General features: G+C 36.7%; 1 protein-coding gene across 1 annotated transcript in view; it reads left to right on the top strand.

Moving 5' to 3' along the window:
* Ano3 (anoctamin 3) overlaps positions 1-9071 on the top strand; it is a 241347-nt gene extending 232276 nt beyond the window's left edge. The window contains exons 23-27 of the mRNA XM_051144318.1: positions 959-1111; positions 1492-1639; positions 5186-5266; positions 5461-5566; positions 8522-9071. Of these exons, the coding sequence (XP_051000275.1) occupies positions 959-1111; positions 1492-1639; positions 5186-5266; positions 5461-5566; positions 8522-8704 (671 nt within the window). The 3' untranslated portion in view covers positions 8705-9071. The remainder of the gene's footprint in view (positions 1-958; positions 1112-1491; positions 1640-5185; positions 5267-5460; positions 5567-8521) is intronic.
* Positions 9072-14189: the final 5118 nt, after the last annotated feature.

Raw genomic sequence — 14189 nt, 5'->3', positions numbered from 1 at the left:
GCACCATGAGCTTTCAAATATGTCACATTCAAGAAGCTTTGACATTTAGTCAAATTAAAGTTGCTTTCACAATGTAGCTTCTAGCTTGTGAGAAATTTTATTTTGTAGTCAATACTGATCTTGACCTTGATGAATAACACATGGTGGCCTTGAACTCACAACCCACCTGCCTTAGTATTCCCAATGCTAGGATTACAGGCATGCACCACCACAACAGGATCCTGAGCAAATATTTTTATGTAAAATAAAAAATCTGGATCAATTCTTTATAAATAAAAATGGGATCCTCAATAAAAAAAATCAAGGTTATTTTTAATTTTTTATTATTCTTTGTTACATACAATGTGTTTTGGCCATAATCACGTTTCCTCCTCCCCAGATTCCTCCATATCCATCCTCTGCACACTGTCATACCCAGTCTGAGTCCTAGTTTCTACAGAAATGTCATTAATTTATATTAAGAAAATATGGACTCCCAGTTTATCTGTTGACTTTGTTGCTTTCTGATGTCCAGTATCTTCATCTACAAAAAGAGAAGATGAAGACAGGATAGTGTACTTAGAGGCCTTTGGATCCAGAAGAGCCAATCATTTTCCTTAAGGAAATGCTCCTCTTGGACTGTCTTTTTGTTAGTTCTCCTCCTTCCCGTTCTTTCTTCCTTCTTTTATGTTTAACTCTTCCTTTCTCTCATATAGTATAAGGGGGTTGGGGTGGGGAGTAGATGTTAAATATACTCATATCTGAGATGGATTACAGCTTTTAAAAAAACATTTTCTAGCTATCTAATATTTAACAAATTTACTTATTGCATAGGAACAACAGTTTTTTTAAACTATATAAATGAATAAAGCGACTGAAATAATTCTAGGTAGTTCATCCAGTGCTCCTAATTGGCACAGTGAGGCATGTAACAGATTTTACTGTGTACATCTATAAATCCCTAATTACTGTCTTACAGTTTTGCAATTTGGTTTTACCACCATCTTTGTCGCTGCCTTTCCCCTGGCCCCTCTTTTGGCTTTGTTAAACAATATCATCGAAATTAGATTGGATGCATACAAATTTGTGACCCAATGGAGGAGGCCTCTGCCAGCCCGAGCAACTGACATAGGTAAGTCTCAATTTCCCCTTTTTTAGGAATAGTTATATGCAGCGTCTCTAACATATGTAGTATAAGATACCGTAGTGAAAGAGTAAAGAGAGATGACTCATCTTTTAAGAGCAGTTGCTACTGCTCCTGAAGACCAGAGTTCAATCCTCATCATGAATCCTGGGTGGTTTACAAGGCAATCTGATGCTCTTTTCTGCTCCTGTGGGCACCCACGTGCATGAGCACACAGACAATAAGTAATACAATATAACCTTTAAAAAAGTGAATTGTGTACAGAAATGAGGCCCAAAATAAACAGAATATTCTTTTCAAGCAAGAGTGAGCCGAGTGCTTTGATCTTGTTCACATTTACTCATTAGCTTTAATCTTTCTCCTACCAGGCATCTGGCTTGGCATTCTGGAGGGGATTGGCATACTGGCTGTGATCACCAATGCATTTGTAATCGCTATTACATCTGACTACATCCCACGTTTTGTCTATGAATATAAATATGGGCCCTGTGCAAATCATGTGAAGCAGAAGGAAAAGTAAGGTTTAAATTTACATTTTTTTCTGACCTATTTTATAGTTGCAATTAAAAGAAGAACTGGAAAGTTTTGCTCTGTAACCACTAAAAAGTAGGGTTTCTGGTATTGTATTTATAATGTGTTTATCAGAGAAAAGCAAGTGTGGCTAGAAACACAAAGTGCCTTCTCCAGCAACTAATTTTAGAGTCAGTTTTTATTTGAAAATGCATCAAAATGTGAAGGACATTCTAATGCTTCTAGAAAGGGTCAATTCTAGAGGCTGAATATGTTCTCTAAACTCCTGAAGTGACACAGTGCAGCATCTTTGCTGTTTGGATGGGAAAGTGAAGCCAATAGCAAAGGAAACAAAGGTAGTAAAAAGTGAGAAACAGAGCCTGCAATGCCTGTAATCTTCTAGTCTGGACATTTTTCCTTTTTATTATATTTCTTTTTTGACATATACATTTATATTATTACACATAAATAAAATAAACTACATACATCAAGAAGAGCCATGAAACAATCAGGAGTTATATAAATGATACACTCATAGTGATTTGGTTATTTGTATTTGACAACCTTGAAGAAAACATCTTTCCTATCTTGGTGAGTCTAAAATTCTGAATGTAAGTCAATATCTATCATATCTCATCTCTATCAACTTAAAACATCGATCTAGACCTAAAATCATCTTAACCCCTAAATAACTTAGCTTAATTGTAACTATCTGTTCCCTAACTCCATCAGAGACTTGTGAAGGAATAAAACTTAATACCTCAGTAAACTGGAACTGCAGGTTAGCAGCTTCCAAAATGAAAAAATTACAGAGACAGCTGGCTGCCTGAACAGTCATCCAAAACTCCCTATAATGTTGGAGTACTATCCTCAGCCTATAGTGCTAGGTGTCTGACTGATGCAGAATTTCCTCAAGTTATGTGGCTCCTATGTGCTTTCATCTAAAGCTGAGATACACACTTCAAAGCAAGGCAGCATCTCAACCTCTGTAATATTTACCGTTTTTGTTTGATTTGCTTTTCTTTGCTATTGATATTTCAACTCAAATAATTCTTCCTAGCCAGGATGAGACTGTTTTCCCCCCTGTAATATGCTTAGCTGCATGTGTGGTCTCTAACCAGTTAATAGAGTGATAGTTATCTCAAGCCATACATTCCAATAACAATAATTATCTTTAGACTTTGCCTGCTATCCCCTGGGAGACAAAATAACTGCATATAGACAACCATATTAGGCACTATTTGTTATTTCAGACTTTTCCTTTGGATAGGTATTGGGGGACAATGCATGGGAGAACTGACTGTAGAGAGCTGGGCCCACCTTCTAAAAGCTTTGTACGTGGGTATCAGCCTTAGAAGTACAATCTGTTTTGTTTTGTTTTGTTTTAAGGCAGAACAGGAAGAAAAAGATGTCTTTTCAGGAGCAACAATAGACATAGAGAGAGGCCATGAGCCTCAGCAGATGGAGCTTTGGTCTAGGGTGACATTGACCCTTAACTAACTACTGGTGAACTGACATTTTCCTAGAACACTGTGAAACCCCTTGAACACAACTGTCTCTTCTTTTTTAAGGAGTGTTAAAAGAAGCATTGTACTATTGATTTTTTAAACTGGTCTTGGAGTCCTTAAGAGATTTAAAGGGTCTGAAAAATTGTTCCCTCTAGTGAATTCAGTGTGAGAAGCTAGGTCCAGCTTACTTGAGCTGTGTTTTCTATTTGCAAATCTCTTTTGCACCCAAATATTTTTTTTAAAAAATCTTTGCTTAAAATTAAACAAAACAACAACAACAAAAAGATTTTAAAGGGATTCAGAGTTAGACATCTTAAATTTGAGTTCTAACTTTGTCATCTGCTAAGATGTACATCACATGTATGACTTGTTTGATTCATAACAGTAAATGTTCATAAGCTGTATGGTTAGGAAATGGTGTCGGTGATTGCACACAATGTAAGTAATAAGGTGGTTTCAATATTAATAGTGAAAAATGAAAATACTGCATTTTAAAATTCAGAATGATCTAGAAATATATTTAAGAAATGAAAAGTATAGGTCAATCACTTCTCAGCCTTTGGCTAAGATCAAGCATGACATGTGGAATTTCAGTTTGCTGTCTTAGATCAATTGCTGGCTAGTAGCTCCGTTGCCACCTAGTGGTGGATGTATGAATGTTCTACCGGCTGAGTTTACATTTCAGAACCTGACTTTCCTATGGACAACACCTGCCATCTCCACATTCAGTAAGGAGGGGAGTAGACCAATTGCAGGCAAAATAATGCAGGTGTTCTGTAACTTGGACATCATATACCAAAATGAACTAATTAATAATCTTCTAAGTATACTTGGCAATGAAGATGAAGAAAAGCTACTCATATTAAACAATTTCAGATCAAGTCATGAAGAGACAAGACTGTAGTGGAGAGAAAGAGCCTGCCAAGAAAGCATTAGAGTGATTTTACAAGATATAGAATGGACATAGAATACAATGAAGCAATTGTTAGATTGTGACTAATGTTTCAAAATTAAGAATGTGATAGACACAAATCTGAATCCAAGTTTTAAAAACCACTTTTCTTAGGAGAGTGTTTCTCAACACGTAGTCCACCAGCATCCTTTGAGTGTATTCTATTCATAGTTCCATATGCGGCTTGTCTCTCAATAATTCCCATTGCATATCTAGGTGGTTTGACTTCTGCTCTTATGTCATAGTTGCATACATAATTTTATCTGTCCATCTTGAAATAAGTAAACATACATGAAAGAAACATGCACCATTTGTCTTCCTGGCACAGACTCAGCCACTGAATATGATTATTTCCAGTTGTATTAATTTTCCTGCAAACAACATAGTGACTTATCTTTCTTACTTTTCTTCTTATTCTCCTCTGCCTCCTCCTTCTTGACTGTGTGTGTGTGTGTGTGTGTGTGTGTGTGTGTGTGTGTGTGTGTGCAGTCTTGGCTGTCTTGAAACTCCCTGTAGATCAAACTGGCCTCAAACTCAGAGATCTACCTCATGAGTGCTGGAATTAAAGGCATGTGCCACCACACCTGGAGAGTAACTGTCTTTCTTGATGGATAAAAACAACTTCATTGTGTATTAATACTTGTTTTGTTCTCTGTTGAGTATCAAGCAATGGGAATTTTTATAACAAAATGTAGGTGCACAATAAACATATTAAATATGTGAAACATTAATAAATAGGTATTACTAATAATCTGCCAATTGTGTTCCATGCATGCATGTTTTTAAAAGACTTTAGAGACTTTAAATTCACAAGTAACAGGATGCCTTATGGATTGAAACCACATTTTATGGTGTTTTTTGTTTTGTTTTGTTTTGTTTTTGTTTTAAGTAAACTGAGTAAAAATCAGTGGAGATAATATTGGAGGGAAAGGACAGGAGAAGAAAACATGAAGATAGATTGAAATAAGAAGGCTGAGTATTTAGTTAGAAGGAATAATGGCATTTATTAAATCCTGTCACTTGAAAAGAAGAAGAAGTTGTTTCAGAAACGTGTTAATTTATGACTCATGTAATCCTGTTCTTTTTTCCTAGTTGCCTAAAGGGATATGTCAACAACAGCTTATCCTTCTTTGACCTGAGTGAACTTGGTATGGGAAAATCTGGTTATTGCAGGTATTTATCTATAATGTTTTTATCTTTCCTGCATGCTTTTGCCATATCATCTCCTCCTCTCTACATGTAAAAAAAACAAAAAACAAAAAACAAAAACAAAAACTCATGTAAGCATTCATTTTGGACATTTTGGAGTTTTATTAAGCCAGAAATGTCTTGCTAACTTCCATACTTTCTGTTTTTGTGGATTGCAGGTACCGTGACTATAGAGGCCCCCCTTGGAGCTCCAAACCTTATGAGTTCACCTTACAGTACTGGCACATCCTGGCTGCTCGATTGGCCTTCATTATTGTGTTTGAGGTTAGTCACAAGGGAGGTCACTGTGGGTAACAGCTTTGGCTTTTGCTGTGACAATTTCATGTCAATTCTTCTCTGGATTCTAAGAAAGGACTTTGGTAGGCCCTAGAAAAGGATCAAATATAATAAAATAATTCTGAAAAACATGAAAAATAAGGTAAAAGATTTGAAAGAAATACCTAAAAGTCAGTGGCTATTTAAACAAGAAAACAGAGAGAAAGACACTATCTCATAAAAATGTTGACGCTCCTGATTTTAAGTTCCCAGAAAACTGGCTTTAAAAGAAAAAGGTGGTTTTCATACAATGGGGAATGAGTCTCAATCTTCTCATGAGGATCAAACACTTGGTATTTATAAATATTTAACTGGAAATATAGTCAGTCACATATGTATTTATTTAAAACACATTGAATGATCCCATAAATTTTGCCTAAAACTTTTTATTAAAAATGATTGATATCTATAATCCCAGCACTTGGGGAGGCAGAGGCAGGCAGATATCTATGAGTTCGAGGCCAGCCTGGTCTACAAAGTGAATCCAGGACAGCCAAGGCTGCACAGAGAAACCCTGTCTCAGAAAAAAGATTAAAGTTTAATTGTCACAGGCATGATAGTATTGAGTAGTAATACCGTGAGGAAATTTTGAGGGAGCTGCATACAGTATTAGAGTATTCTTTTACATGTCATGACACAGTAAAGAATTTAGCACTGGAATGTATCGAACATTTTCTCAGAGTTATCACTGAGTCAATGAAAAACTTCATATGTTTTCTATGTTCAAACAAGATAATCATATCTAAACTATTTGGAACAAAGAAGGTTTGTTTTTGCTTTCTCACACATCCCAAGCTGGTTTCAAACTTTCTATTTAGCCAAGATAATCTCAAATCCCTAATTTCCCTTTCTGTGCCTCCCAAGTACTAGAATTACAGGCACACACCACCACACCGGCTTTATATGTATCTGGGGGTAAAATCTGGGGCTTTGTAACAGTAGGCAAACACTCTACATAATGAACTTGAAGAAAATCTTTTTAAAGACAATTATACATTCAAAGTGATTTCCAAATGTAAATTAAAATTTTGTAATGAAATATATGAAAATGAAATGCTTGCCTCTAGAGGTCTTATCCAGGACTGAATTTTCCTGACTTAATGACTCTCTGAGTCAATGAAAATATACCCTAGTAAATAAGACTTTTTACTTCATTGCAGATAGTATAATGGTTTAACTCATATTTTCAATTTAATAATTCAATGAGATGTTTCTCATTACCTAGTTTTAAAATGGACATATTTTCTATATTCCTCAGAAATCAAATAATATTAATCAGATACATCGATTGAGAATATCATTCAGAGGTTCGTGTGAGAGCCTCTTCATTTTTCTTTCTTCATTCCCATTACTAATCCCAGAACTCCTATAACCTCTGTGAAATCCTTCTTCTTGTTGATTTTTAAGTATGATACATATTATATTATATGTTTATATATTATATTTTTAAAATGTATATACTATTACTTTACATGTCTTATTTTCCAAATAACTTCAATCACTTTGTGCCTTAAATTTCTTTTATCTTTTACTTATTTTACTTGTTTAGATATAAAAAGAAGCATCACTGAGCTCTACCCGTATTTAGAACACATCTACTAAACATGTACATTGCAATCTTCAAATATAATAAAAATATTTATTATCATATATTTGCTAAATCATGGCAGTATTTTATTTGTAGTTCTATAATTTTGAGACACATTATTAGATTTTTAGAAGTATCATATATTTAAATGATCAGGAAAGAAAGTCCTGATTATGTGTGGGAAAATATGAACTGCTTACTGCTATCTACTTTGCAGTATCTTAGAACACATAAGCAAGTCCAGCTAAAAGTACAATGAATTCCTCTTCTTCTCATAAAGAGGCTACTGTTCATTAAAAGCTTTTTACATACAGGTATTGCTTCAGCAGACCACACTAGGCTCACAGATGTCACATTGTTCCCTCTCCTTCTGAGAAGTGGAAAAGACCTATTCTTCTCACAGAATACTTAGAGCAGTGTGAAGTGCCATTTGAGCAGGGCTCACCCTGCACCAAGCACTCTTTTAAGCTCTTTAAGAACGTGTTTACTTCATTACTTTAAGAGGTGGTACTATCATCACTATCATAGACATTGAGCGTGCATGGTTTGATCAAGGGTGCACGGCTATTGAATGTCTGTAGGATGAAGACCTAATTGGTCTCATTCAAATACAAGTATAATGCCTTTTGAGTTACAGTTTTACTTGTTCAAATTCTCACTAAAGCTGGGTGTGGTGGTACACAGCTTCAATCTTCAATGAGAGATAGAGGTGGGTGGATTTCTATCAGTTGGTCTACAAAGAAAATTCTAGGCTAAGCTGGCCAGGAGTACATAGCAAAATAGTTTTTCAAAGCAAACTAACCAACCCAGCAAACCACAACTACTGCCATTTTATTCTCAAAATATACATAATAATATTATACCAAAATTATTCAATACAAATCAAATGTTTTATAGTAGTAATAGTGATAGTGAGAGCTAGAATAGAATTTCTTGGAAATGCATTTGTTGAGGCTGAGTCTAATCCCCAACTCACATGTTTATATAGCATGTGCCTTGGTCTACTGGAAATGCCTATTTCCTAGAATCTCTTTTCATATTAGTATCTATTAACATGTATTATAATAATATTGCATACTATGTAGGATTCTAAGCACAGGAACTAAAATGCTTTTTATGCACTGACACCATTATACAGCATTTAAAAAAGGAAACAGTCCCTTGGTGTCAAATTAATTAAGGTGACAGTCAAAACCATTTGTGTTCTCAAAATAACTCTTAGTTTTAAGGCAAAGCATCATTGTTCATGACCTTTCTGTTTTATAGTCAACACTCTAAAACCTTTGAAAACAAACTTTTTACCCTTACTTTTACAGCACCTTGTTTTTGGGATTAAGTCATTCATTGCATACCTGATTCCAGATATACCAAAGGGCCTCCGTGAACGCATACGCCGAGAGAAATACTTAGTCCAAGAAATGATGTATGAGGCTGAACTGGAACATTTACAGCAACAGAGGAGAAAAAGTGGGCAGCCTATTCACCATGAATGGCCTTAGGAACTACCTGTTACCCACAAGGGGAGGTGCTGTTAGGAATAAGGCCCTTGAAATATAGATGGGATCCAAGAAGAAGGCATACTTGGCAAGCCATATTTACAAAATGCTACTTGGATGTACATCCCAGCAGCCCCTGGGATTTGCAATGCTCAAACTTGTAAGAAAAGAAAGGAAGGGATGCAACTGAATGGCAGGGAGCCAGGCTCTGATTCTCAGAGCAAGGCCTCAGGGGAGTTATGTGCTTTGAGGCCACCCTGTTCCATCAGCTGCAGAGCAAATAAGGAAGGTGGTGGTGAAATTTCCAGGAACAGATTTTCATGTAAGTGTTCATATGCTAGAAATACAAATCAGATTCTAGGATTTTTGTGTGAGATCAGATATTCACAAGAAATGAGTTAAGGAAGTGGTTGGCTCTGATTTCTGAGCTCCGTAATCCTTCAGTTTATGGGCTAGTAGAGTTGCCTTCATCTCCCAGACACAGTGGGTGTGTATGCACATGGCATTTTATGCTGCTTCGTGTTGACTATGCACTTGAAGAGTTGCACATCACCATAGTATTCAAACCAAAAATCCAAGTTCCAAAAAGAACACCATTGGAATAACTATTACATCGGCCGTGTTTAAGTTTGCTTTGTCACTGCCCATTTTTATTAATAAATGTAAACAGGTCCACTTAGAATGTTTGAATGGCTACACTTGTATCATCTAGAATGTGACTAATTTGTACTTTACTCCAGAAGCCTATACTACATCCTATTCCATGTGCCCTTCTCTGAATTATGACAAATCTCACAGAGCACTATGTTCAAATGATGTAAATATATGAATGTTCCTTATATGTTTGCACTTTTACACTGTGTAATGTGGGTTCCAGCTTATGGAGCTCTGAGACCAGTTACACAGGCTGCTACTGTAATCCGTTCATTCAGGAAATCTGAAGCCAAATGATCTGCAGCACTTACGCTTTTTCTATAGTGCACTCTCAACTATGAGCTAATGAAAATAATGCATGCACATAGTGTATTCTTTGCATAAAATACTTTCTGAGTTTCACTTTTTCATCATGGAAGGAAGATTTCTGTATTTTTGTTTTTTTTTATTTGTTTGTGTTTTGGTTGTGAGCCTAGCTTTAACAGCTGAGCTATCTCTCCTGTCTTGTTTTGGTTTTTTGGTGGGTTGATTTTATTTAACTTCAAAACTCCTCTAGAAATAAAGTCATATTAATTGTGAATACCATAATTTCATTTGTCATATAATTGTTATTTGAATGTCAATTTTGCCCACACATTGATGGAGCACAAATGAAGGGGTATCCAAATAAAGGAATTTCAGAGGAGGCACAAATTAAGGGGGAAGGATAAAAAGAAAGGCAGGGGGAAGGAAGTGTATGGTAGAAATAAACACACTTTCTCTTGCAAAACAAGAAGATTCAAGCACTTTTCTCTTGAGAATAGTGTGGGAAATAACATAGAGAACACATACACACAAAGAGAACCACAAACATATGTTATACAGATAAAGAACATATAAATACACACAGAGAAAGGAAAGAAGAGATTAATGCACAGAGGGAACACATAAAAACACACATACTTTTTGTTACTTATGTTATCTGTTTAGTTTGGTTTTGTTCAATTAACCAAAACAGAAATATTAACACAATTCAAGCTATTCGATTAGGCACACACAAAAAAATAAAACTACATTGCACACATGCTAGTGAATCTTGACCAAGGAAGCACACTGCCTGAATTCTAGCACTTAAACTGCTTTGTTTACTTGATTATGATTCTTTTATAGTTTCTGCCAAGAACATTCAATTCTCTGCTTTCCCTATGAGTCGAAGCCAGGCAGTGTGAGATTCCAACTTCTTCCACAGGATCTAGGAATGTAGCTCAGTCGTTGTGTGTGTCTAGCATGCATAAGTACCACATAGTCTCAACTCTTAGCACCACTAAATAAATAAGTAAAGAAAAAGAGAAAGAAAGAAAGAAAGAAAGAAAGAAAGAAAGAAAAAGATATGTAGGGAATCTGGCACACAAATCCCAAATCCTTGCTCTTTGGACTCTTCCAATGCAAATATAATGGCTAATTTCACAAATTACCCAGTAGAGCTCCTCTTTTTTGGAACATTTGTGCTCCATTTTATTTATTAATTAAGTGTATGTACATTCCTGAGCATAATATTTTGTTTAACTAATAACATGTTTTCCAAAGTAGGGATGCAAGACAGACATGTCTCTTATGGTAGGACAAACAATAACAGCTTTTTCCTTGAAAATTGTAGGGTTTTCTAGAAATTTAGTCCATTGGGGTTTAAATCATATTTATTGGTGTGAACAGAGAATGATATTTTAATAAATGTTGCAATATATTAATTTAGAAAATTCCTTCCCTGATATTTTTGAAACAGATATGAGAAAACAGAGAACCAAAAAATAATTATCTGAAGCACTTGTTTTGTAAACAGTGAAAGACAATCAAACTTGGTTCCATTATCACTGGCAGCAAAACACAGCCTCTCACAGTATGTTATCTGTAGATCACTCTGCTTAAACTAAGGAGATGTTTTATATGTGTTTTTCATATGAATGTAAACTATTTCTCAAAGATTTATAGCACTCACTATTCTCAGGAATTCTGTATGATGTGAATGCTGCTCATATATTTTCATATTCTCACTTGTATTTTTATGCTAATATCTAATGGATATGTGCATGCAGTCTGCCTTGACAAGTTGTGGAAACCATTTTAAGTCTTATCTGTAATAGTTCTCAATCATCTGAGTCTGTGTATGTATGCACTTTTAAGTGGGACGTTGCTGCCTGGCTGCATGATAATATTCAGCTTAAATGCTAAATGATTCTTGACACAATCTATTATTACAACGGAATGAATAGAATTTTTTCACTCAATAAATTATCAATTTTACTATAATTTGTATATTACATTTTTAATGTTATTTTTGTAAAACTGTGGGGTTTTTTTTCTCCATTTCTCTCTTAACCTGGGTATCACACAAATAGTTGAGACTCCTTATATTATTTTCACAAGCTTCACAGCACAAGAACTGAGAAGTTATTCCTCTATTCTTAACCCTCTAGGCTAATTTGGCTTTCTCCCACTGTACATCCCAGAGATAGCTGCACTTCGTAGCTTTCCTTGCTGGCTGAGCTCTCCCTCCTGATTTTTCTTGAAATCTGCCATGGTCCAATCCCCTCACTGAATCTTGCAGCTCCTCCTCCTGTGGCCTGCAAGACATCCAGCCCTATTGTCTCTCCTGATCAGCTATTGGAATACCAGGGGACAGTTGGGGAGCAGTGTTTACACAACCTTAAGACAGGAGATTCTCAGAAAAAGGATTGCAACCAGATATTGGTGGTATAGAAATCAGCATTTGAATTCTGCAATAATCTTTTGCCAACATCACTTTCATTGTTCTTGTTTATTAAATTGGGATCTGTTAAATAGGTATGGAATGGAAAGATTGCACATTCTTTAGCTCCTTGAAGCAATAGTTTTGTTACGCTTAGGGAAACTCGTTGCATTCAGACTGTCTCCTGATAACATTCTCATCTTAAAGTCATTCACAGAACTGAGAAGATGGCTCAGCGGGTAAGTGTTTGCTATGCAAGCATGATGACCTTAAATCTGCATCATAAACACTTACATAAAAAGCTTAACATTGTAGAACATGTATGTGACTCCCAACTCTATGGAGGCAGAGGCAGGAGGATCCCAGAGGCCAGCCAGTATGGACAAGTGGTGAGCTCCAGTGTTGGGACGAAACCCTGTTTTAAAAGATAAGGTAGAAATCAACAGGAAACACTGGACATTGAATTCTTATCTATACACAGAGGTATGTACGCATACATAAACACACAGAGCACACTAATACATACACACAGAGCACAGCACAAAAAAGGAGAAAATAGGTATTTGCATATGAAAGTGCAGGTGACATATCACATTAATTAATGATGTTTGTGCTAGTAGCAGATGAGAAATAAATGTGATTAGGTCATATGAGGGAAAATGAGGGACTGTAATAGCCCAGGATTATGGAAGAGTAGAGGAGAGTTTAAACCCAGGATACCTCAGATAAGGACAGCAGGAGTTGCCTCCCTTCCACTTCCCAGCCTGCCACCATAAAGTTGGCTGTCCCATCATCATCCCTAGTAAGAACTTATTACCCTAACAGTTTCCAGGCTTCAATCTTTTTTGTCCTTGTAAGGTTGTCCCATCCCCATGCCCCAGCCTCTGAGTATGCAAATGAAGTGTCTTCCCACGCACCTGTGTAGGCTTTGAACATTTTTATATCTACTTTATTTGGGGTTTGTTAATGTTTATTCCGCCCTTTCAACCCACCTACTCTACATAGGAGAGAAAAGAAGTTAATGGGAACGGGAGAGGTAGACCTTTTTAGACTCAGTTCCTCGGAGCAATTCCACTGGCATAGTTGGCAAGATTCTAGAAAACCCATTAAACAGTAAACCAGCAATTCAGCAAAGGTGACTGCAACCGCAGCCACTGGAACAGGGAGGAAGCAGCAGTCAGAACCTCAAAGCATTTGCTAGAATGGGTCTCTCCAGGAGCGTCTAGAAGAGGACCAATGAACAGCCAAACATAGGAAATTATACCAAGACCAAAAAGCCAAAACAAAAACCAAAAACCAAAAACCAAAACAAAAAAACCAAACCCAAAGCCTCTTGTTTGGGAGCTCTCTCTCTCTCTCTCTCTCTCTCTCTCTCTCTCTCTCTCTCTCTCTCTCTCTCTCTCTCTCTCACACACACACACACACACACACACACACACACACACACACACACTCACACTCACACTCACACTCAAACACACACATCTTCTTATTGTCTGTACTAGGATGCTTGTCAGTTGGCAAAAACCCTGCCTCTGCAAGGGGCAGTTCTTCTAGTGGACAAACATCACCTATTCTCTCATAAGTCTGTTTCTAGTGGAAAAAACACCACACACCCTCACACAAGTCTGTTTCACATCCCACATTTGGGATCAAGAATCCAGTACACTATGAACATATACAGGGGGAGGAGGTCCCCCTCAGTCACAGACATAGGGGAGGGGAATAGGGTGAAAGAGGGAGGGAGGGAGGAACGAGAGGATGCAATGGATGGGATAACAATTGAGATGTAATATGAATAAATTAATTTTAAAAAATTAAAATAAAAAGAATCTAGTACACTCCTGTCCTGGCTAATTATACTCTGCCAAATAAGCCTTGCCCCCTAGAGACCCTAGCCACTTCCCAAGGGTCATAAATCAGCACACCTCCCCCAAACAAAACTGTTCTCTGAAGCTGTTCCTGGGCATGTGTTCTTTGCCCAGGCATTCACTGCTCTGACCAAGATTCTGCTTGCACCCATCCTCCTGGCCACTCTTCACACCCTGCAGCTCTAACCACTGCACAACATGCTTGGCTATCCTGCAGGGGAAAGGCAAAAACAGCAGC

Source organism: Acomys russatus, chromosome 4 (assembly GCF_903995435.1).
Source record: "Acomys russatus chromosome 4, mAcoRus1.1, whole genome shotgun sequence".
Lineage (NCBI taxonomy): Eukaryota > Metazoa > Chordata > Mammalia > Rodentia > Muridae > Acomys > Acomys russatus.
Note: the sequence above shows the minus strand (reverse complement) of the source record. Positions and strands in the feature narration are given on the sequence as shown.